The sequence below is a fragment of the Panthera pardus genome, unplaced genomic scaffold (genome assembly GCF_024362965.1).
Source record: "Panthera pardus isolate Hobbes unplaced genomic scaffold, ASM2436296v1 HiC_scaffold_7, whole genome shotgun sequence".
In the NCBI taxonomy this organism is placed as follows: Eukaryota; Metazoa; Chordata; class Mammalia; order Carnivora; family Felidae; genus Panthera; species Panthera pardus.
In genome coordinates, this window is record NW_026527002.1 from 39,316,746 (window position 1) to 39,340,533 (window position 23,788).

General features: G+C 35.2%; 1 protein-coding gene across 2 annotated transcripts in view; it reads right to left on the reverse strand.

Annotated features, from left to right (window-relative positions):
• The window catches only part of TRIQK (triple QxxK/R motif containing), a 285,666-nt gene that overhangs the window by 135,134 nt on the left and 126,744 nt on the right, over nt 1-23,788 (reverse strand). Inside the window, exon 7 of one of the 2 annotated variants that reach the window (XR_002081102.2) lies at nt 13,382-13,544. Coding sequence is in view for 1 of the 2 variants with exons in the window: in XM_053896582.1 (XP_053752557.1) it covers nt 13,517-13,544 (28 nt within the window). In the remaining variant the exon portion in view is untranslated. Of the gene's footprint in view, nt 1-9,603; nt 13,545-23,788 lie in introns of those variants that run through there. The other variant, XM_053896582.1, reaches the window with a different exon arrangement.

Genomic DNA, 23,788 nt, shown 5'->3' on the forward strand with positions numbered 1-23,788 from the left:
AGTCACTGGTTGATCCAAGTGAGTGAAGGATGGCGATAACCTCATTTTTATATTTGGATGTATCAGAGATATCAGATTCTTAGGAGCATGAAAGGTTCAACTTGGTAGTGCTTTCTTGAGAGGAGGTAAAATATCATGTGTCCAGGAAAGAAAGTGTAATAATAGGGACCAGAATTACTTAGTTGTATACCGGAAGACATATCGGTAGTTATTTTAAGTGATTACAGGCTGTATCTTACAGTGTTTAAATGGTGAAAAGTCATGGTCAGCCTACGTAAAAATTTGAAAACAACCCATAAATAAAACCACACCGACATCAAGCAGATTCCATCCAAAGGTACATGATAGGCTTGACTGAATTAATTACTTAGTAGGACCAGCACCGAGAGCCTGAAAATATCCCCACTTGTTCTGAAAACATGAGAGCCCCCAATGTAACAACAGCTTTTCCAAATTTATTGTCTATCCTTTTGTCTTTGTACCAGAAGCAAATAATTTTTTTTTAATGCTAATTGGCGGTTCTGCAAAGATTCCACAGTGCCCCCACACTAATTGCATCACCTGCAGAATTCTCAGTTGGACTCCACTTCCAACCTGTACAGTCAGGAAGTCTGACAGGAAAATGTATGCTCAAAGTTCTCAACAAAGGGGAAATTACTTTACAGTCTGCTATAAACATGGGGAGATAGCTGAAAGTTATTTCATTTCATTCATTAGGGATGGTCTAACTTGGCTAATCTACACTGTGTTTAAATTATATAGCTGCTTTTCCTAATTTTTGGGTAAGTGCTATATTTATGGCCCACATGCTGAATATTTGAAATAGTTTGAACCGATATATATGGCACGATGGCTTGTTTATACTTGAGTTGATTAAATTGCCCACTCCACATTTTGCATGGTTCTCACATAAATTATTTTGATCAATGTAAAAGTTGCTTAGGCTGAAGGAATTATGTGTTTGACAGCTGGTTGTTAGTTGTTGGCTCCAAGCAGTTGATCAAAAAAAAAATTTCAAATTGGGGTGGGGGGAGCCCTTTGCAAGACTGAGAAGCTGATTTGCTACAAAACCCACGGAGCACATGGGAAAGAAAAGTTTAAAGCCATTATACACTTCTTTTTGTGGTTCTAATTGTTACAACTGTGACTTACAAAAAGTTGATTTCCTCATGCCTGAGATTTGTCATCTGTCAAATGGAGCTAACATTTGCATCAACCATATGAGACTGCCAATTTTGTAGATCATAAATGGTCAAACTTCAGCAATTTCATATAGTTCATTCTAATAAGATCCATATCGTAGGATTATTAGAAGGATGAAATAAATTAATGTAGATAGACCACTCAACACAATGACTGAAATGTATTAAGTACATGCACAATAAATGTTAATAATTTCTAAAATATTATTCCCATATTTAAGGCTGGGTTAATGTAAAGAGAAGTGCACAGTACATACCAGTCATTTCTGCTTCAAATGTTGTTTCTGTACCATCTCACTTTTCACCGGTAGGGCCAGGTGAGATATTACTAAGCAGTAATCCAGATTGAGGCAGGGCCACCTGTTCCATAAGGTGGGGGTGGGTGCCTGATTCAAGACAGGACAGTCCACAAGCAAAGCCAAGTACAAGGAGGTAATAAGCACAGGTGCTGAGGATTGAGTCTGGGAACCATTATTTCATTCCAGAATCTGGTCACTGAAGCTGAGTTTGGAAAATTCAAATAATATAGCCAAGAGTGGCTAAAGAGTCAAGTTGTAGTCATGGGTCATGAGTTAGAGAGTAAGTCAGAAAGACTCCAAAGCTTCAGGTATAGGATGAAATGTATAGCTTCCAGCTGGCAATGTCAGTGATAAAGTCCCAACCCAGGACTAGAGGGTCTGAGTCATCACACAGCATCCCAAGTCATAAGGTGCTGGCTATCTGGGGAATGTGTTTTTGCCTTTGGATGCCCTGGGTCCTGGGAGCTTCCTGGATGGTTCTTAGCTCTACCAGTGTAATTATGTTTACTCTGTGGATACGAAGGCACTCTCTTTGTTACAGTTCCGTTATCTCCCCAGAGAAAGACAGATGAGGTCAGGATATGAATTTGATATATTTTCGTGCTGTTCAATCAAAAGACCACAGCACCTTCTAAGAAAATTGCCATGACTCTCAAAGCTTCAGTTTCTCCACAAATTATCTACCCAGCATGTTTCAAATCAAATAAGAATATTTGGTCTTCATATATATTACCCATCTTCATCATGAGGTCACTTCAAGATTTAAGACAAAACCAAAAGAAATGTTAAATATCTCTTGTCTTAATTTTAATAGAATTCAATTGTAATAAGATATATTAATAGTAATACCTATAAATGTTAATATCTATGAGTAGCATGTATAAAACAGTAAATACTTTTTCATACTATACTAGATACACTGAATATTTTACTTATAAATGTGTGTGTATTCACATAATTGAGGAAAAATATTCTATTTAATGCTAGAAAGTAGCTTACATAGAAGTGAACCAATAATACATCATACTATATTTTAGAAGAACATTTTGTAATGTAAGACTATCAACTCTTCACTAGTGATTTGTCAGTGATCTGGTGTATCTTTTGATGGGTATGCTATTATTGACAATGAAGACTACCCATGCGCCCGTTCTACGTAGACCCACTTTAGTCCATGCTACTTTATACCAGCTATTTGAATGGCTATTATCTAGAATGGTAAAATGAAGACAGCTTGAGACAGACACAAACCTGACTCTCCCAATTTCTGTGTCAATGACCAGCAAAGTAATTATATCTCCAGGTCTTGGTTTCGTCCTCTATCAATAAAAGGGGGAATTTTTACCTCAGAGGGCTGTTGTGAAAAATACACGGGAACTAAAGATACCACCACAGTTCTGTAGAACAGGGATATACTTCGTAAGCCTTAATCTCTACTTCTTGTCCCTAGAATCACAAGTCCCAACAAGGGGTATGGGTTTGAAGTAAGCTGTACCAATGTAATTAGAATTATTTCCTACAATAACTTTGGTAGGAATAATAAAAAAGTACCGGCTGCATAACTCTATATAAATTGCTTAGTAATAGCATTTAATCCTCATAAAAATACTGCTGTCTTCATCTTACCACTGAAAAAGTATTGAGACTCAGGAAGCCTAAGATCACAGAGTTGACAGCATGGTTTGGAACCGAACCCAAGTCTTCTGACTTGAAGTATACTAATCTTGCAATCTAGTCTCGTAAGTGGGGATTATCCTGATGAAATGCCTTAAAATTTCTTATCCGGAGAAATGGGTTTTCTCATGAATGATCATCCTACAAGGTAGAAATGATATGATATTCATCATAAAATATTAATGCATTATAATAATATAGAAAGTGAGAAATAGCTGGGAGATTGCCAGGAGCTCTAGGGCTGACCCCTGACTTCCTAGTCGGGCTGATTCTACTTCCAGCATCTATGTGGCTAGATGTCTTTCCTTTAGGGACAAGCTAGGTTCACCTACCAGTAAATTTAGGACATTTTCCTTCAGTTAATTAGCCTTTTAGCCAGACATAGATTCAGTAAAAAGGGGCCTTGGGAGAATCCAGTCAATTTGCCAACTAGTAACTTCCTCCTTCTTGTGTGCAAAAAGGAGAATAGAACCTGATTTATAGCATAGTCAAAGGGCCGATTCAATTGGAAATTTTAGATCCAAGATGTTGATGTTGAGTTGGTAACCATTATGTTGTAAAGATGCAGCTAAAAACACATTGTTATGAAGCTGTAAAATCACTGATTCCTTTTTGTTTGTTTGTTTTGTTTTGTTTTGTTTTATCTGATACACTGGTTTCATCTGTGCTGGTCCTTGACTCCACATTTTTCAATGTTGATGATAGTTCATGTATCAAATGGAACAGTGTGATATTACTGGAAAAAGGTGAGACAGAAAAGGAGCTTCTCTTTTTTCTGATACCAAGATTATCAGATCCAATGGAGAGGAGAGGAATACAATACAAGTTGTAAATGTGAGGACTTGCTAAGTTTCTTGGAAGTTCTTAGCTGAGGAAGAATGGATATTAATTTCAAGGAAACATCTGTCTTCTAGCCATTACCATAGGAAAAAATACGTACACATTACTTACATATTGGGCCTTGAAAGGCAAAGCATACACATAAATTGTGAGATATCTGTCCCTGCTTAATTTAATAAGGTTAATATCCTTTTATGTTTCGAAGCATCATTATTCATCAATGCTTGCTCTTGTGTAGAGGATACAGTCCTTGCCGAAGTCATTACATCTTTCGGCAACTAGAAAGCTTTTTCCAAGGATGCCTCCATCTTCTCCTCCACATGTCAAACTACACCAACTGCTACACCTACTGGCAGTGGTGAAATTGCAGGGGTGCCTCCTGCCTTTCTTGTCAAGAAATACATCAGCGCTTTGAGGAAATAAACTGGGCTGGAAAAGGTCTGGCAATGCTCTTGCTGGTTTGAACAGAAAAGTAATCTACATATCACTGTCATCCCGTACCTCTGAAGATGTCAGGAGGCAGGTCATTTCTCTTTGCTGAAGTGCTTTTTCTTTTATTACCAGCCCTATAACAAGATTATTGAAATGATTCAACAATAGTCATGCCACAGCTATGGATACTTGTTGAAAGTAAATAATAAAAGCATTTTATCTGAATGGCTGTCATTTTCCTGTTGAGGGATACATCTGGTACATAAAGTACATTTGTATGCATGTCTGCCTTATGTGAACTGCTCTAATTTGGTTATCCTGATAGGTGCCATTGTAGCTTCATTCTAACAATATTAGCAGAGAGGAAGAGGTCACCCGTTTTCAAACTGTAATTTGCAGTCACTCCAGTCAAAGGGATTGCAGCAAGATTGAAACCTAGTAAGAAAGGATTTTAAAAAGACTCCTGGAAAGGATTCAAGCACCATACCATAATTCGACATTTAAGTTCACCTGAAGAAAACTCCATTAGAAAAAGGAAACCAGGGGGGGTGACTGAGTGGCTCAGTCAGTTAAACATCCAACTCTTGATCTCAGCACAGGTCTTGTTCTCAGGTCTCAGGGTCATGAGTTCAAGCCCCACATTGGGCTCTGTGCTGGGCATGAAGCCTACTTAAAAAAAAAAAAAAAAGGAAACTAGTGCACCGTGTTGAGACTAAAAAGTAGTAACAAAGTATAAGTTACTCAAAATTAGAGGGTCACATGCTTTTTTAAATTAGGTAAGAGCTGGGTCACTTTTAAACAATTAAAGTGTAATTGTAACTCTATGTTTAATTTTCTTAAGTTCCATTTTCCCTGAAAATTTTAAGCAACAGGGACTCAAGAATTGTTAATTATTTCATATTTTTTCTATTTTATTCCCAGCAAGAAACCAAGAATTTTGCAGAGATTTAATTAAATAAAATTTTCATTTTCCTTATACTTCAAATAAATAAAGTAATCAGAAACAATTGCTTAGATCAACTCACTCAGTGCAGAGAAAAAATGTCATGTGTATCTAGAATCAATTCACTGTATTCTAAAAACGTTTCTTGAGTACATCTTGGGTGTCAGGCATTTTGCAAGGCACTAGGCAAAGAGTATTGTCTTTATGGACCTTATTGCCCACTTGGTAGGAAGCAGATACCAAACAAACGAAAACAATGAAGTGTGCTAAATGTTAAAAATAAGATGTTCTCTGGCTAAAAGTCAAGCAACCGGGAAGGCCTTATGGAAGAAATAAAGTTTAAACTTTCAAGTAAATGATGAGTGGAAGTTAGCCCAAGAAGAGATAGGGAAGAGGGCATTAGGACAAAGAAACAACATCCACCCAAGTCCATTCTCCAGACAGAGCAGAAATTTTAAGCAAGTTTTATATAGTAAGAGTATAGAGTACAAGGTGAGGAGATGTCAGAGATAAGGCTTAGACCGTAAAAGCTGGGTTTGAACTTGGAAGCCACTGACCCATTTTATAGTTTAAAGTAGGGGAGTAACATGGTAAGATGTGAGCACTGGAAAACCATTCTGACTACAGTTTCAAGAATATTTTAGAAAAGAGCATGGCTGGGAGAATGGGAGACAGAAGTTTATTTCAACTGTCTAGCTGAGAACTAATGGTGGCCCAGGCTAGGGAGTTGGTAACAGAAATGGTTTAGGATATGGGATGTAGCAGAGTTGATGAATAAATATAAGAGATGTTGAAGAACGAGGAATAAAAATCATGGGCTTTTGGGGCAACTTAATGGATGGCGGTGCTCTTTACTGAGACAGGAAATATTGGAGACAATCAAGGCTGATTGAAATTCTGAAATATTAAATGCGTGGCAGAAAACAGAAAATATTATATAGCTATTTAGTTCTCTTTAAGTATATATTGTATACAAAAATATATAAAGATATAGGATGCTTTATTTCATTTTTCATAAAACTAGACTGCATAATTTATTAATCACACTATTTGAAGGAAGGAGATCTGAAACTATTAGTATGCTTTCCCAAGAAGGAAAACATTAAGCACTGAACAATTAAGTGGCCTTCTCAGAACAACCTAATAAATCAAAGATTAGATACAGGACAAGTTGACAACTTTTTTTTTTCTTATATGGAATTCAAACGTTCAAGCTGAAAACGCCAGGTTGACCTAACTTGTGTCTCCAAAATACACTTTCTATTCATGGCACTGAATACTGAACACCTATATGCTCAGTACTGCCTTTCAGTCCCATGAAGAAAACAAAAAGTATGCACACATTGCCTCTCACTTAAAGTTTCTTATAATTATTAATTCACTCATTCATTAATTAGTGCATTGCATACATATTTTGAACACTCACTATTAGCTCAGTCAGGTTGGACCCTTGCATGGGTTTACAAAATACAAAAGATACACTCCTTACTTTCAAAGGGCTCGTTACCTGGAAAATACTTAGACTCTTTATCTGTACTCAATGTAGTATCAGTGGTTAAGATAGAGAAATACAGAGGAAGGACTCTCAGGGAAGGTGATGCTTGAATGGTGGAGCTGAACCCTAAAGATGAACAGGAATTGACTAGGAGAAGACTGGAGAAGGGGTATCAAGAGGTAGCTGCACATGGAAAAGGACAGAGGTATGAAATCACTTGATGTATTTGGAGAAGTGCAAGCAGTTGGAGAAGCAAGGAGGTAGGTAGAGACTCTGAGGGTTATTTTTGTTGTTGTTGTTGTCAGGGAAAAGAGATTGATTTTGTCCTGACAGTCCTGGGAAGCCACTGCAGTTATGTGACCTGTCTATATTTCCTATACTGGAATATCTCTAACATGGTAGTTAACCTTGAGCCAGTCTGGAAGTAGAAAGCCTCGTTCAAAGGCCATTTTATGTGGTGGTTGTAAAGGTGGAAAGTTAGGGACAGATTTGAGAAAGACTAGTTTGGTGACTGACTAAACATGGAGGGTGGGGCAGGGAGAAATCACAGTCTGAGGCACCTAATAAGCATGTGATGAATGATCCCTTCTATACTCATCAGTATTTCCCATGCACCAATGCTGTAAGTATTGCTATTAAACTGACTCTTTAGCTTCTCCAATCTAATACATCACAAAGTTTACTGATTTCTTTATTTCAAGATTTTTTTTTAGATAGGCCCTCTTTGATTTTCCAACTGCCACCGTCTCATGGCAAATTTACTACAATTTTCTTGACTTTCCTGCATAGCTCTTGATTTGATGTGTCAATTTCCTTAACTGTGTTCCTTTTGGTGGAAAAGATACTTTGTTCTAAGTATGTAACTAATTTATCCTAGAGAAATTCTCAGAAGGAAAAAAATAATATTTTCTTGGTGACTGTTTTTTAAAATCTTGAAGTTAGGAAAAACATGGCCCTTGACTTTGTTATTTAAGTGTATTGAAATGATTTAATGCTCAAGGTTCTATCACAGGATTAAGCACATTGCCAAGAAATCATATGATTTTTATGTTTCTTAATTTTCAAATGTATATTTCCTGATATTTCCAACCTGCCCATGGAAAACCATAATAAAACACTGTAAGGTGAATTTTGAGTGCCAAAACCTATCAAGCATAGTCAGAGATTGTATTTAAGATTTTTCTTGTTAAAAGGAAAAGTATATAATACTTGACTAATAAATGAAATACATTTTTTCTTGTAGTTTTTTTAATGTTTATTTTAGTTTTGAGAGAGAGGCAGACAGAGTGTGAGCCGTGGAGGGGCAGAGACAGACAGACAGAATCTGAAGCAGGCTCCAGGCTCTAAGCTGTCAGCACAGAGCCTGATGCAGGGCTGCAACTCACAAACCATGAGATCATGACCTGAGCCGAAATCAGACACTTAACCGACTGAGCCACCCGGGAGCCCCTCTTGTAGTTTTAATTATAGTAAAATTTTATTCTTGGAAGCCATGTTCTAAACTTGATCATTAGTACTGAGTGTAATAGAAACTGCAAGCCCACTGCCATCATTCCAAAAGTAAATTCATTGTAAAGAAAGTGACTTTAAATAATTTTTTTTCAATATTTCATTCTAGGTAACACACAATCACAGGCTGGAAAATATTTTGAAGTAGACCAGTGAATGAATTGTGTTAAATTATGGACTTATTTCTTTAGTTTTTTTAAACTTGGGTTTATAAGTCTATGAAATGTATACAGTCTTATAAACTAAACACTTCACACAAGGTAAACTTGAATAAAAGGTTAAAATGCTATTGTAGGTATATATATAGCATCAAAAGTTATGATTAAGAAATGTGATACTTCACAATTGATATGTAAAACAGTGTAGCCTAGAAATGTTGTCATATTTTGTTTTCCATACAAAGATTTAAAAAAACACATAGAAGTATTTTCCTATCTTGCACCATTCTATACATAAGCATCCATCAGCTGGCCACTTTCGATGAGGAAAGAAGCTGAGTTGACAATAGTTAATGGAAAACATGAAGGGTAAATCTTAATGGAAAGAGAATTTCATCTGACCAGGAGTCTTTTATCCATTTCATCCCAGTGGTGCTGTTGTTACTTTGACATTGACATTCACATGAGTTATAAAATGAAAAAGAATTTCCGTAGAAACAGCTAGCCAGCTTTGTTAAGTAAAACAAGTCCTTTTACCTTCATAGTCTAATATAGGAGTAAAGAACAGTGAATGAGAATAAGGAACATACTTTCCCCTCTGGATCCTCTTAAGTGTTTGTATTTCCTGTAATTAGGAGGCTGTTCTTATCATTTTATAGATACATTCAGTGTTGCTATAGCATTTAATTTGCTTTACATTTGAAAATTTTCGTTTGAAGGTCTGACATTTTATAAATCACAAATAGAAACAGGTGACTTGACTCAGGCATTCTGGGTTGTGTCTTTCCTACTCAGCAAAATTGTGCCAGTGCTCTCTGGGAAATCCTAAATCTAAGTTTCAAGAACAAGAGGCAGTAAAGCAACAAACAGTTATTGAACACCTAGGCTTGGATGCAATATTTTACTAGGTACTAAGAGAGTGCCTGTAAAAGCAATGGCAAAGGCAACCCTTGCTTTCAAGGAAGCTTGCAAGACTTTTTGTGGAAAGCAATATATCACGGGAATGCACACATCATTTTGTTCATCAAGAAATTAACTCCAGATACATAGGTAGTGAAATTAGAGGTGCTTTATTATCTGTGTTCTTCTATTAATCTACTTTCTATAAAGATCACTGTCAAACAATCTGCATTCATTGTTAACGTAGATGGACATTAATGTTTATCATATATACATTTCATTATACCCTGAAATACAACATTAGTAAACTGAAAGAGAATTAGCTTGAGCCAAGGCTTGTTCATCTCATTTGGAGATAAAATTTAGGGAACAGAATTATGTTTGCTGAATGTTAGCTTACTATGAGGTAGCTACTGTCCTAGTTCACAAAATACATCATTTTATTATATCCTCATAATTCCGTGGGACAGGCATTATCCCCATCTTTTTAATGAAAAAGTTAAGATTCAGAGAGACATCAATTAAATTGACGTTCTCACGTATTCTCTGGATTGACTCGACTCTTTAGTTTTTTCCTGTTACATGTGCTAAAAGTTAAGTTCCACTTACACAGGAGGAGGAAAAACGCATTTCTAATTTATAATGCCATTAAAACACTTAGGAAAAAGATTGGTCAGAATAATGTCAGTTTTAGAATTAATACTAAAGGTAGAGAATACATCAATGCTATAGTGAAGTACATTTTTTTACCCCCAAAAAATAGCAACTGGTAAATTCAGGTGAAGAGAAAATGAAAAAATGTGCTAAAATCTGTAAATACTCCAAAGTTTAGTGAACTTCTATTCATCCTTCAAAGACCAGCTCAAAGGTGACCTCCTCAGGCAGAGTTAATCACTGCTACTGCTGTACGTTGACCTGTATTTCAGTACATGGCAATTGCATTATCACTATTTGTGCACCTGTTTCTCTTGTGGTATGTTGAGCCTCACAGAATTTGTATCTTCCTTTTGTCCCAAGATTTGGGATTTTAATAAAAGTATGTGTGCTCTACAAGTGGACAGATTAGTAAATGCTAATCATCTGGAGCATGAGGGTTGTTCAGTCATCAGAAACACATTCCCGATAATTTTTTAGCTCCTTTTTCTCTTTTATTGGTAGTGTATTTCTTCCTAATACACCTCGGGATTTTTAAAAAAATTTTAATATACTTCCATTCTTTATTAATGTCATGACATCTCAACAGTTAGTGTCCATTGTATTCAACTTTATAACACAGTTTTGAAATAATTTCACCAAAATTTATGTAATTTTACTTTGATATCATTGCGTCTATGTTTAACACCAATAGACCTTTTCTTTTGGAATTCTAAGATAAAATTGATGGCCAAAATAAAAAAAAATACAATGCATTAAAATCTATGTAGTTTTCCCCCCCTCCCTTTCTATAAAATAAAGATGAAAACAAGGTCTGTTATGAATTCTCCATGTTATCTACTTTTTTTTTATTATCCAAGTGGTTCAAATATGGGGAAATTGCTTTAAAGAGCAAACATATAGGGGAAAAAAGTGAATGTGTGGAAAAATAAAAGCCTCAGTGTATAGTACTATTCTTCAACAAACCCTGTTTTCTTTATTTCCATATTAAACAAAAGGGCTAGTCATATGTAAGTTAATAAAGTGAGCACAAGGGAGATGTACCTCCAAATTAGAGCCAGACGGTGAATAACATAGCAGGAATGTACTTAAAGCCTGGTACCAGCTCGTGACAAGGTCTGTTCTCTGTCTTAGCCCTTGATTTTTGGAAAGGCTTCAGGAGCTCTGAGAAAAACTTTCAACCTGACAAGCACTGCAGGGCTGGGAAAGGCTCCTGTTTTAATTCAGCCCAGATGTGATCTCTAATGAAAGCATTATGACTCTGCAGCTGCAGTGGATGGTAGAAGCATTTTTAGAAGAATAAATTATTTTAGAAGATTTTCTTTTTCTCTCTTAACAATTATGCTTGACCTGTGCTACAGTAAAATCTTAAGATACACTATAAAACAATTTATAGTTCCATGCCTCGTACAGTTGGAATATTGTACTAAACTTCATGCAAAGGAAAGAGATACGAGAACTCAGGATGTATGTACTATATAAATAGGTTTATCATCCTGAGATAGATTGCCTAATCCAGTAATTCTCCAAACGCTAAGTTTCAGGCACATGTAGCATGAAAATATTAAGCCAAGCAGAAAACTGATTCTCACGATAGAAGCTAAATTATGCACCCGGACATTACTTGCTCATTCATATGTGCATTATATCACAATCCCCGGTAGGTATACATGCACGTATATAAGTAATATGTTTGTTAATTTACATTTTTAAAAGTAAATGTAAAATGAGTATCACTTCAAACAGGCAATGATAAAACAAGATCTTAGATGGAGAAAATGCACTTGAATAATCTGACTTGCTCCTTCCATATTTCAGAAACATAATATGCCATAGTTCCTAAATGTCAACCTGCCTTCATCTCTATGTGAGGGGAAATCCTCCACTCAATATGATTTCTGTTTTCACCAATAAAATAGAAAAATAAATGAACAATGTTTGGGGGGAAATGTGAAATTATGATTATTTTGAAGCATTCTTTGTTTGCCTTGTTTATTGTTTTGGAAATGCTCTAGTTGAGAGGCATCCAGTGGGGACTCAGGGAAGAGCATTTTACATATTTATAGAAACATTTGCTAACCATATAACATTCCAGCTAAAGAAAAACCTCCATTAAGCCCATAAAATAGTTTCTAAGCTGTTATAGGAAGTTATTTTCTAAGAGTAACAAGAAAAAAGAAAAAAGAGGGAAGAACTGAATGATTGAAAGGTATTAAATGATTCTGTTTGAGAGCAGGAAATGCAGGTTATTATTTGCTGACGGATTATTCAGAATGAATTTCATCATTCTTGTTACAAATGTGTTTTTTGACACTTTAATTATGAAGGAACTATTCTGAAACACAATATGAGCAGAAGATGCTATAAGTTTAAGTAAAATGCTATTACATCCTCATTTTACAAAATTCACAATCACACTGAAATTAAACAGCATTTCTCTTTTGTAGAAAGAAATGCTTATTGCAAAAATGGAATGCATGTGGATCCACTGACATTTTAATCATTTTATTTTAGACAGTATTTAGAAATAGTGAAAATGGAATGGGGAAAGCTTTGCAATTTAATGCATATATATAGCACTATGTATATGGCACACTCTTACAGGCCATAAAAATGGAGCCTTTTCTATTGCTATTTAGTGAAAAAAGATACTAAAATGAAGACTGGCAAGTACCAAACTGATGTTGGTACCTGAGTACATCCATACTCAGCTAAGCTCTGTGCATCTAGCTGGTTTTACTTTTTTACCCTCATGCCCCCAATTTACTAATGAACATCTCGGTTTGTAATTTATTTGGGTACATTTACTCTAGAACAGCCAGCCAATCAGCCCAATGACCATAATTTAAACAAATAATCTACAAATCATTTTTACAAGCTATGCCTATTAAATTGTGATGTGTTGATGAATTTAACAGAAAATATGTCATGAGAGGGGTTCTAATAAACACACACTCTGAATAATACAAAATCAACTGTTAATCTGTAATGTTGATTCTCAGAGCATTCTCAATCTGAGCTAATGTAGGAAATAGCCTCTCTAGAGTTGAAAATCCCATTCTTGCTCTCAGCCAGTAGATATAGATTGCAATAAAAATTTGATCCATAAAGACTGATTTCTCTTATTTCTATAAGTTTCCACCTAAATTAGAGGATGGCCATTTCAAATGTTCACTTCTATACGGTTATCTAGGCACATGACCCACATCTGGCAGGATCTCTGATGTCATGATTTTAAACCAAAGTAAAAGATTACATGTATGACTTTGGGGTACCTGCATCTGTAGTGTTTGTCTTCGATACATTTCCAAGCAGTTCAGGAAATGGACAAGTTGCAAGAGTACTGCCACTGTTATCACAAGGTGTCCTTTTACGCAAATAAACATGTCTGCTGCAATGCGTGGTAACTCTCAAGACTGGAGCAGAACACCACGAGGTCTGCATGTCAAAAAAAAAAAAAAAAAAAGCCAGCTGAGTGAGTTAATTACACTTCTATGCAAGTTGAGAAAACGTTTGGCCAGGACTTTAATTTGCTCAAGAGTGAAAAGGCCATTTTTTGCTTTCATTCTAGGAAAGGACTCTAGCTTATAGAAGAAGGAAAAAGCAAAAACTGAAAAGACTATTCCATTGAGTGAGCTAGGGAACATGAACTTCTGTAATGTTTATTTTAGTTAGGCCTACTTCTCTAAGTACTAAACCCCCCAAATGGTAATGCTTGAAAATTCCATCTCCTTGAGGGAGAGTAATACTGAGGTAATCAACTTCCTGCCACCCCCACCCCCCACAGAAGCAATTCCATAATGGTAATAATAATAAATTATATAATAATATATTATTGAATATTGTGAAACACATATAGAAATAATTATCCATTTTACTTAGCCTGCATCTATAGAGACTTTATGTTTAAGCAACGTATATTACCCTGATTTATAACATCAATCAGTAAGTGCTTAACAACAGGTACTGCGTCAATCTCATTTTACAGGTGATCCATTCATGAATTCTCTGTTTTTACCAGTTTTCAAAAGCCGGCTTTTAATATTTAACACATGTATGATCAAATGTATACCCTCATAAAAATAGGTCATATGATCAAGCAACTATTAAGATATCAAGTCATATATATAGATGTATATATACATGTATGTATACTTATGATTTTAAAAAGAAAAAGAAAAGTTTTATCTTTGGAAATTACAAAAAAAAAATCCCCAGTATTCTTCTTTTGTTGTTTGTTTTTTAACAAAAGAAAGTATAATTTCAAGCTGCTTTGCCTCTTTAATCCCTTTTGTATGACTGGAAATTAGTGACGCATATGGTTCTGAAATTCAAATATAATGCAAAAGACTTTCTACATTTCAATCATTTGAATTCATATTTAATGTATTGAAAAATTAACATAAATGGAATATTTCCAAAAATGTACATATCATACGTGAAAATAGCATGAAAAATTCAATCTTCTTGGCTTTGTCTTACATTACTAAAGCTGGTTCCAGAGAGTTTTGACTATGGCAAGACAACAGTATTTTTATCCACTTCAAAGAAGCATGAAGGCCATCCCGCTTGTTTCTACATCTTTCCTGTGCCATTTTCATAGAAGATGCCCTCATTTAGCAACTACACCTCCACTGTGCAATATGCAGAGAAACATAATTAAATTTAATAGAAGCAGCCCCTGTTTTGAAGACACACTTGATTTAGAGCCACTCACAATTTAAAGCTGCAGGGAGATGTAATTAAATTTTATAGAAGCCACGGCTTTTAAATGAAGACACATGATCTATGTGCATGTGTGAACATACACACACATGCAGTAAAAATGAGACATTTAAAAAGTTATTCTTCTGTAATTATTTATATTATGATTCACAATACAAGACACTATTGCTCAAATGATTTTTATTCATATCATGGGTATGACTATAAGAATTTACCAAGATAACCATTATTGTACCATTACAATAGCACTTTATGACTATATTGATAAATAGTAATCAATATGCATTTTACTATTAATGTTATCTACTCTTTATCTGGCTCTCTCTATTTATGGCAATGACATCAATGGAGAAAATGCTTTAATCATGTGCTTGTTGTTTTTTGCTGGCTGTACCCCGAAAGACTTACTACAAAGATGTAATGTCATTTTAAATAACCTAAGAATGAAATATACATGTTTGCATGTGGATGTGATACATAGGTCATTTGAGCTGGAAAGAATTACACATGCTCTTACTATACATGCATATATAGTGTTTATTAATGCATCTAAAAATTCTAATATGTAGGGGGAATCAAGATACAAATCTATCATAAACCGCTTCCTACCCCCAAACTTTTGATTTAGTCTTTAGAGTTATCTGTACACTGTTAATATTAATGTATGTGCTTAAATTTGATCAGTTTTAAATTTTACTGAAAGGGCAAAAGATATAAATTAAGACTCCTAAAGTCATTAAATGTCTTATGTGGAGGAAAAAAACTCCTTTGTAGATTAAATCTTTGAAGAAGACCCTGTGAAAACTCTTCAGACTGGCTTTGTTCCTTTAATGTCTGTTTAATGCCTTGGAGAAGATATCTTCTGCTTTGACCCCCTTGAACCTTAGAGACTAGCTCAATAAACCACAGAAAGACCAAAAGTTTCAGAAAGAATGGTCTTTAAAACAAAAAACCTTCCTCAGGGCTATAAGCTCACTTGTGAGAAGAAGCCCAAGGAGGGAGGGGAGATCTGCTATCTTCACCACCATTAATTATCCACTTAGTAATCCACTTCTGCCATAAATGTACTGCTTTCCTAACTGGACTCTCCTTTCCCATGCCTCAAGCCATGGAGCGTCAACCAAACTCCAGCCCCCACCCACCCCGAAAAATCCCTCCTTTGTTGTTCAAGATTATTAAACTAGGTAAACTGTGTAACCAGTTTTTAAAGTACACAATTAGATCTTTGTTTTTACGCAGAAGCTCCTTCGGGGCCCATATAATGAATTGTGTGAAGGAAGAAGTGTGGGAATTTCTGGATTAAATGCGTAACATACTCTTTTTTATTTACTGTTATTCTGCAGTTAAAAAATGATACAAATTCTTTACTTTACAACTGTTTTATGGCATCTTTTTGGCCTTCCATCTTAAATTTCTGTCCTTGACTGTCTATACTTTATAGAATCATTGTAAGTTATATTCCATAATACTATTTATTATATTTCAAGCCACAGAGAATATTCAGAAAAGAACTGATTAAAAACAAATCATATAAATTAAACTTCAAATCTTTTTTTTTCCTTTGTGGAAACTAGTCAGTGTAATAATCAAACTGTCCAGTCACGTTACTGATGCCCTCATACCAGCATCCCCTCACAGTATGCTAGGTGTTTCATGAATGAAGATATCATAAAAATTTCAACAGCTGTTACCTATGGGTATTGGGATCATGAGTGACATTTTAGTTGTTGTTGCATTTTCTATTTTGAAATTTTCCCCAATAAGTATTTATTATATTTATTAGCATAAAAATAGTATTTGTTTTATATATTTATTATACAATTACATTTATATTATTGAAGTATAAAGATAAATGCATTTGATTAATACTTAAAAACAAATATAATTATTTTACATAAACTATTTCATAAAAGCCCCCTCATTTTTTTTTTTTTTTTAATGTAAGCTGTCACCTATCACCGTGTTTGGTTCATTATGGGTGGTGACTATTTAGATAATTTATTTCCTGCTATTATTTTTTTCCACATATTAATTAAAAGAAATCACCACCAGCTTAAATACAGGATAATTTTGTGTAATAGTTTTTTTAAAAACATTAAATTCCTTTTCTATTTAAATGTAAATTTACATACCTAATTTTGATTTAAAACTCCCATCTAGCCTCTATTAATTCTCTATTGGTTATTGGGTATCAAAATCTTACAGTTCATATTTGGGACTTTGATATCTGAGTAAAGATTTATTAACTTCCATATGCTAAAATGTCTAATTAAAGTTAAAGTTCTACTTAAAAGGAAGAAAAGAAAGCAGACAATTGATCTTGAATACAGAATTAGAGTTCATGACTGGTTTAATTCTAGTCTTCCTATCTTTGAACCTTAGCCAGAACTGATTTGTTTTTATTTGTGCTGTTATTTTTGTTTGTTTCCCCTTGATGAGCTGTTTAGTATAGTGGTTAAGACAAAGATTTTGTATTCACACTGCCCTGGATTTAAGTCCTAGTTTCTTCTCCTATTCAGTAAATTTTGATTTGAGTGTCTAATTTGTGCTAAGCATTGTCTGACCTTGGAACTCAACTTAGTTTCATTTCCTCATCTGTAAAAGACAGATAAAATATAACTCATGAGGTTATTGTGAAGATTAAGTCAGATGATCTAAAAAAGGGTTTAGCACAGCATGTGCCACACAATAAACATAGAAACTATTATTGAATAGCATCTGTTTATGTGGATATATTTATAAACTGCTGCACATAGATTTATGTATATATTTTGTTATTGTTAAGCATACAACAGGACTGTTGATGAGATTTTACTCAGGCAGCATGTGAAAGTCAATTGAACTAAGTAAGTCTCTCTTCTTCAAAGACATTCAAGCTCTTTTCTACATTCTAGAACTAGCCTCTGTGATTATCAAGAGCCACAGCATAAGAATATTTATAAATTTACTGAGGGCAGGGAACATATTTTATTCTTCCCTTATTTCCTTCGCCAGCACACTGCCTGTTACCAAACTGGTGCTAAATAAGTTTTATTGAAGTAAAAACTAAAGTAGCAGAAAATATTGACATTAGAGTCTCCCTTGTTCTGATGACAGACAAAATGATATATCAAATGCACTAATTTTCTTGAGAAAGAAATAATCCATAGAGTTACACATATGCTGAGTCTTATAAGTAAAAGATTTTAAATAAGACTTCAAAAAATGAGGTTAACATGTGTAAAGGTGATCAATGTGATAAAGGCAAACAACAAACATAGCTTCCTGAAAAATAACTCTTAAGATTGAAGACTTCCGTAAGCATCTAGGAAGAAAAAAGAAGAAGTTCACAGGTAAGAGAAGAAAAATCATGCAGATTTTCAACTTCTCCAAAATATTTAATGTCAGAAGATAGTAAAATAACTTCTTTAGAGTACTTAAGTGCAAAAGGATGTAACTAAATTTTATACCCACCCAAGTTGTCATGGTAGACAATCTCAAATAATTAATGATTCACAAAATGTACCGCTAAAAAACTTTTCCTGAAAAAAATCTCTTATGTATGTTATTTACCTAACCAAGAGATGCACTATAATGAGCATGATTTAGCTTTAGAGGAAAAATAAGAACTTTTAAATATACTATAATATCTACATAATTCAATAAATGTGGTTATAAAACATAAGGTGAAGTCTTTAACTAAAACTCTTGCTAGAAAATATTTAATTTATAATAAAATTCACCAATGATAAGATCAAATTACAAATTATATAAGCAAGAGTTGTACATAAGAAATTATGTTGAGGGCTCCATAAGTGTCATATTTTTCCTCTGTTTCCCATTATTTTTCTTTATTAAATTCTCTACAAGTGGGGGCGCCTGGGTGGCTCGGTCGGTTAAGTGTCCGACTTCGGCTCAGGTCATGATCTCACGGTCCGTGAGTTCCAGCCCCGCGTCGGGCTCTGTGCTGACTGCTCAGAGCCTGGAGCCTGTTTCAGATTCTGTGTCTCCCTCTCTCTCTGCCCCTCCCCTGTTCACGCTCTGTCTCTCTCTGTCTCAAAAATAAACGTTAAAAAAAAATTTTTAAAAAAAAATAAATTCTCTACAAGTGAAACATTTTATCTATATAAACAAAATACATATAATATAATAATAAATGAACAAGTTTATCAACTTATCCCATATATTTTTATATGAAATGTTAGTAACTATTTTATATGAAATGTTAGTAACTATGAAAGGATTTGTATAATGTGCTATTTGAATGAACATTATGTAAACCATAGCAAAGGACACATTCCTGATTCATCCCTGAAAGTAGCATTTCTTCCTAGCTATATCTCAGACTCATCTAAGAAAAGAGATACTTTCAAGTTATGATGTTTTTTTCCCTCTCCTGTATTTTCTCATTTGTTCTCCCTTTTTTTGTGGGACTATTTCCTAGGCTCTAGTTCCATCCAGACACAGGACTGACTAGCTTCTGCCATGCACCAGTCTCCCACTTCCACTAAAGGACATCATTCTTTTCCCTTTTATCATATGATGAATAGACAGTTCAGTTCTGCCCGACTGCTTATAATTACCTGGTTTTGGAGTCTTTCGGTCTCATCCCTAAATATCAAGGGGTGGAGCCCATCCCTCCTCTACTCTGTCTACCTTCTCTGTCAATTATGATCCTTCTTTAAGCTTGACAAAGCTTTAGTGCATTTCACATGGCAGTACCTTGCTGTGGTCAAATCCATAGCCCTAATCATTATTCCTGTTGACCTTGGTTGTGGCTTACAAGATTTGCACGTAAGTGTTTTATGGTAATTGTTTAGTATAACTTTTTTTTTATCCTTTACATATTCTTACCATCTCCATAATTACTGCAAGCTTTAATAATATTGGCAATTTACTGAACAACAATTAAAATTTATCATTATTTTTCTTTGGTAAAGAATAGAGAATATTTTATAGAAATTTTTATAAGGATTTATCTTCATGTTGGTTGATTTGTGAATGAAAAAGGCAGGAGGTCAAATATAAAAAAAAAAAGTCAATGAAAAAACAAAGAATGTTATCAAATTCCAGTTTAGAATAGTGTCTGCTGGGCACCTGGGGGGCTCAGTCAGTTAAGCTTCACTTCAGCTCAGTTCATGATCTCACGGTTTCTGAGTTTGAGCCCCGCATTGGGGTGTCTGCTGTTAGCACAGAACCTGCTTCAGATCCTCTGTCCCCTCTCTCTCTGCTTCCCCCCACTCTGTCTCTCTCAAAAATAAATAAACATCTAAAATAAAAAGAATATGTCTGCCTGATAGCTTCTGATATATTCTCCCTATAATTCCCTTGAAAATATTATGAAGATACAAGTTTATATATATATATATATATATATATATATATATATATATATATATATATATATAAAATTAGCATTATTACCCAAAATTAAGACATGTAGACATTTGGCCAGAATCAAGAAAATATTTCATCAAAAATAAACATGAGGAAGTAGGAATAAGGAAAATCTCTTAATAGCCACTTCATGCTTTACCTCATAAAAAAACAGGTGGAAAACAACAGAAGGCCCTCTTAGATTCTCCTATTTTGAGAGTACAGGAAGGAACTGTCATGCCTTCTAACTGTCGGTTTTCCTTGGTTCAATGTTCAAAGAATTAGCAGCCCCAGATCTGGTCGCTGGTCCCTTTTATTCATTATTGCTATTTTCTGTAAATTATGCATTGCATTTTTCCCTTTTTACTTGATTTTTAATATCCCTTCAGACATGATGTCTTCCAGAATAAAACAGGACAGTAATAGGAGTGGATCAGTAGGAACACCTCACAATCACGGAAAAACTGAAGATGGGGTAGAGAGCATGTTTCCATCAGAATGATCAAAGGCTCTGAGATGGAAATGGGCATGGCATTGTTTAGAAAGGTTAGTCTGGCTGGAGCACAGGGAAAAACAGAGGAATGGAGGGATGTGAGGTCAACAATAGCAGCTGTGTAATAAGTTTTACTTACTCCAATTACCAAACATTGCCACAAGAGGATATAACCGTGGGAATGACAGAAACTGGCTTATGCTTTTGAAAGGTCAATCCTACTATAAGTTGGAAGATAGTAAAAAAAAAAAAAAAAGCACCAAAAGTAGAGGCAAGGAGACAAGACAGAAGGCACAGTCACAACAAATACCTTGATAGAATGATGCTTTGTGTGTGTGTGTGATAGGACATCCCTAGCAGGACAGGGAGCTAAGGCTGTCAGAACCAAGAGTGGAACTGGAGAAGCAGGCAGTAAGTCTAGAGTTTAGAGCCTGGTGAAACTGCCTGGCTTTGAGGGGGGTGGGGAGCAACCAGGGTCTTGATATGGCAACTCACTAATCCACAGTGTGAGCTGGGTAAGGGAGGCGTGAGACAGGAAAAGCTGAGGTGAGGATCAATGACGCCACACTTCTGTCTGCTAGAGCCTCTTAGATGAACTGTTTTCATTTACTTGATTAGTTGGCTTTTACTGTGTGACAGACCACTCCCAAACCCAACAGATCAGGTTACCGATCATTTATTCTCATTCACGTGTCTGAAGGTTGGCTGGGGCTGACTGGTATAGGCCAGGCTCAGCCGGGCTTAACTTTATACTACAGGTTAAATCTCCCATGGCCAGGAGTTAGTTGAGACATGTCCTTCATACATGACATGTATGTCCTTCTGCCATGACAGAAAAACAGACGGACAAACACAGACATCTAATGCCTTTTTATGATCTAGACAAACCTGGAACATGTCATTTGTGTTCACATTCCCCATTAGCCAGAAAAAAATCACATGGTCAAACCCAATGCCTTCATCCATTTGGGCTGCTGTAACATAAATACCATAAACTGGATGCTCATAAACAACAAACATTTATTCCTCATAGTTCTGGAGACTAGTTCTGCTGAGAGCCTGCTTCCTCACTGATGGTTTTCTTCTCACTATACCCTCCTACTGCACAAGGGGAACTGATATTTCTTGGGCTCTTTTATAAGGGTACCATTCCCACTCATGAGGACTCTACCCTCATAACCTACCCACCTCCCAAAGACTCCACTTCCTAATACCATCACCTTGGTGATTAGGATTTCAGCATATGAATTCTGGGGGTGAGGGGGACTCAAACATTCAGACCTTAGCACCTACCATCAGTAGGATGGGGGAGACACTTGCTTCTAGAGAAAGAACTGCAAAGTCATATGGCAAAGGCTGTGGACGTGGCTCCTTTAGTGGGGTGAGTTCCTTGTATGTTACACAAGTCTCCATGCTTAGATCCTGTGATTGGTTTAACGCTCTGCTGTTGCTATCTTGAAATTCTTAATTTTGAATTTTCAATTTGTAGTAAGTCCTGCAAATAATGTAGCTGGTCCTGGGAGTGTATGCAGGGATAAGTGAAGAATCTGGACAAATAATGAAATCTACCACAGAGACACACACACATTTTACAGCATGTTTTTTAAGGCTCAAGCTTGCTTATGATTATAGCTAAAAAGCAGTAAAAATAGAAGAATAATGAGAGTGTGATATTGACTAATGGAAGGAGCAATAGACTATTAGAGGAAGTGAAAGACAAATAAAACTGTAAGAATATAAGAGTGAAAGTCTCTTGGAAAGAAGTTTAAAAAGCCAGAGATGTGGACTGACAGATGAGAGAGGCAAAACAAGAAAGTAAGAAAATTCTAGGCAAACTAAGTTGGCCATAAGTTAAACATGACATTCACTTCCCAATTAACTGTGAAGCAAAAAAAATACATTTGTGCGTGTGTGTGTGTAGGTATTAAAATATAGCTCTCCTGAATTTTGTCTAAAAAATATAAGATAATATTTTTACACAAATGATTAAATCTGTTAACAACTCTTTAAAGGCAATTATTATAAGATGGTTATGAAATAAAGTCAGCTTTTAATTGGGATAAAAATTATTTCTTATTGATAATTTTGGCTGGCAAGATTTCAAATACTGTGTTAGGTGATGATCATATGTTTCGTGACAGGATTATGGCCCACATCATAAACCATTCTGAAATGTATTACAATATTAAAGTTATCAGCTACTTAAAACATCGTATTTCAATTGCATTCAAATTTCACATCTGTCTACGAACTACCACATCAAGTATAAATACTACTAAATCACACACTCAACCCCTCAATCACCCTCACAGTCGTTATGTTCATTCTAAGGAAGTTTGTTGTGTGCCTACTATGTGTCCAGATACTTTGCTTCATTGTTTCAATGAAGGCTGTTACCATAAGCAAAGTATCTTTGAAGACACCTCAACGAATTACTATGATTTCTTTTTAGTATCGCAAATAAATTCCACTAGATTAAGGATATCAAGAAAAGTTCCTCAAGTCTTAATTCGGAAGGATGTGTGAGAAAGTTGGGGTCTACTGGTTAGGAGTCCATACAGAGGAGGTGGTCCTTTGCCACAATATGCTGAAGTAACTGGGACTCTCAGTACAAATACTTGCAGGAGAAAATAGGTGGAAAAGTAAGGTGTTTGAAGAGGCAAATGTTATTAGAAGTGATCAGGGGAAATAAATAAAGGAAGAGATTGCAGGACACATATAAAGGGACAAGCTTTCATAAAAAAGTATGTTGATAGCCATTGAGAAGTATAAAATAGGAGGATTCAGCAAATAGAGAAGGAGACTGAATTGACAAGGTCAGTGAAATAAATTTACTTTTCAATCAACCTTGGTGCATGTTACTTTGGGCCCATTTTGTGGGGCTTTCTTGATAGCAAAAATGTAAGCCATTCAGCAATTTATTCCTTTGCCAAGCTCACAAAATATTGTTCACTGTTCTAACATACCCCAATGAATATTCAATAAACACAAGATTGGGCTAAGAGGAAGCTATATATACAGAAAACCCCCTATTTATGCTATCACAATTTTGCATTTTCTCATTTCCTGAGCCATGAAGTTGTCTATGTTGCTAATGTACAGATTTCTT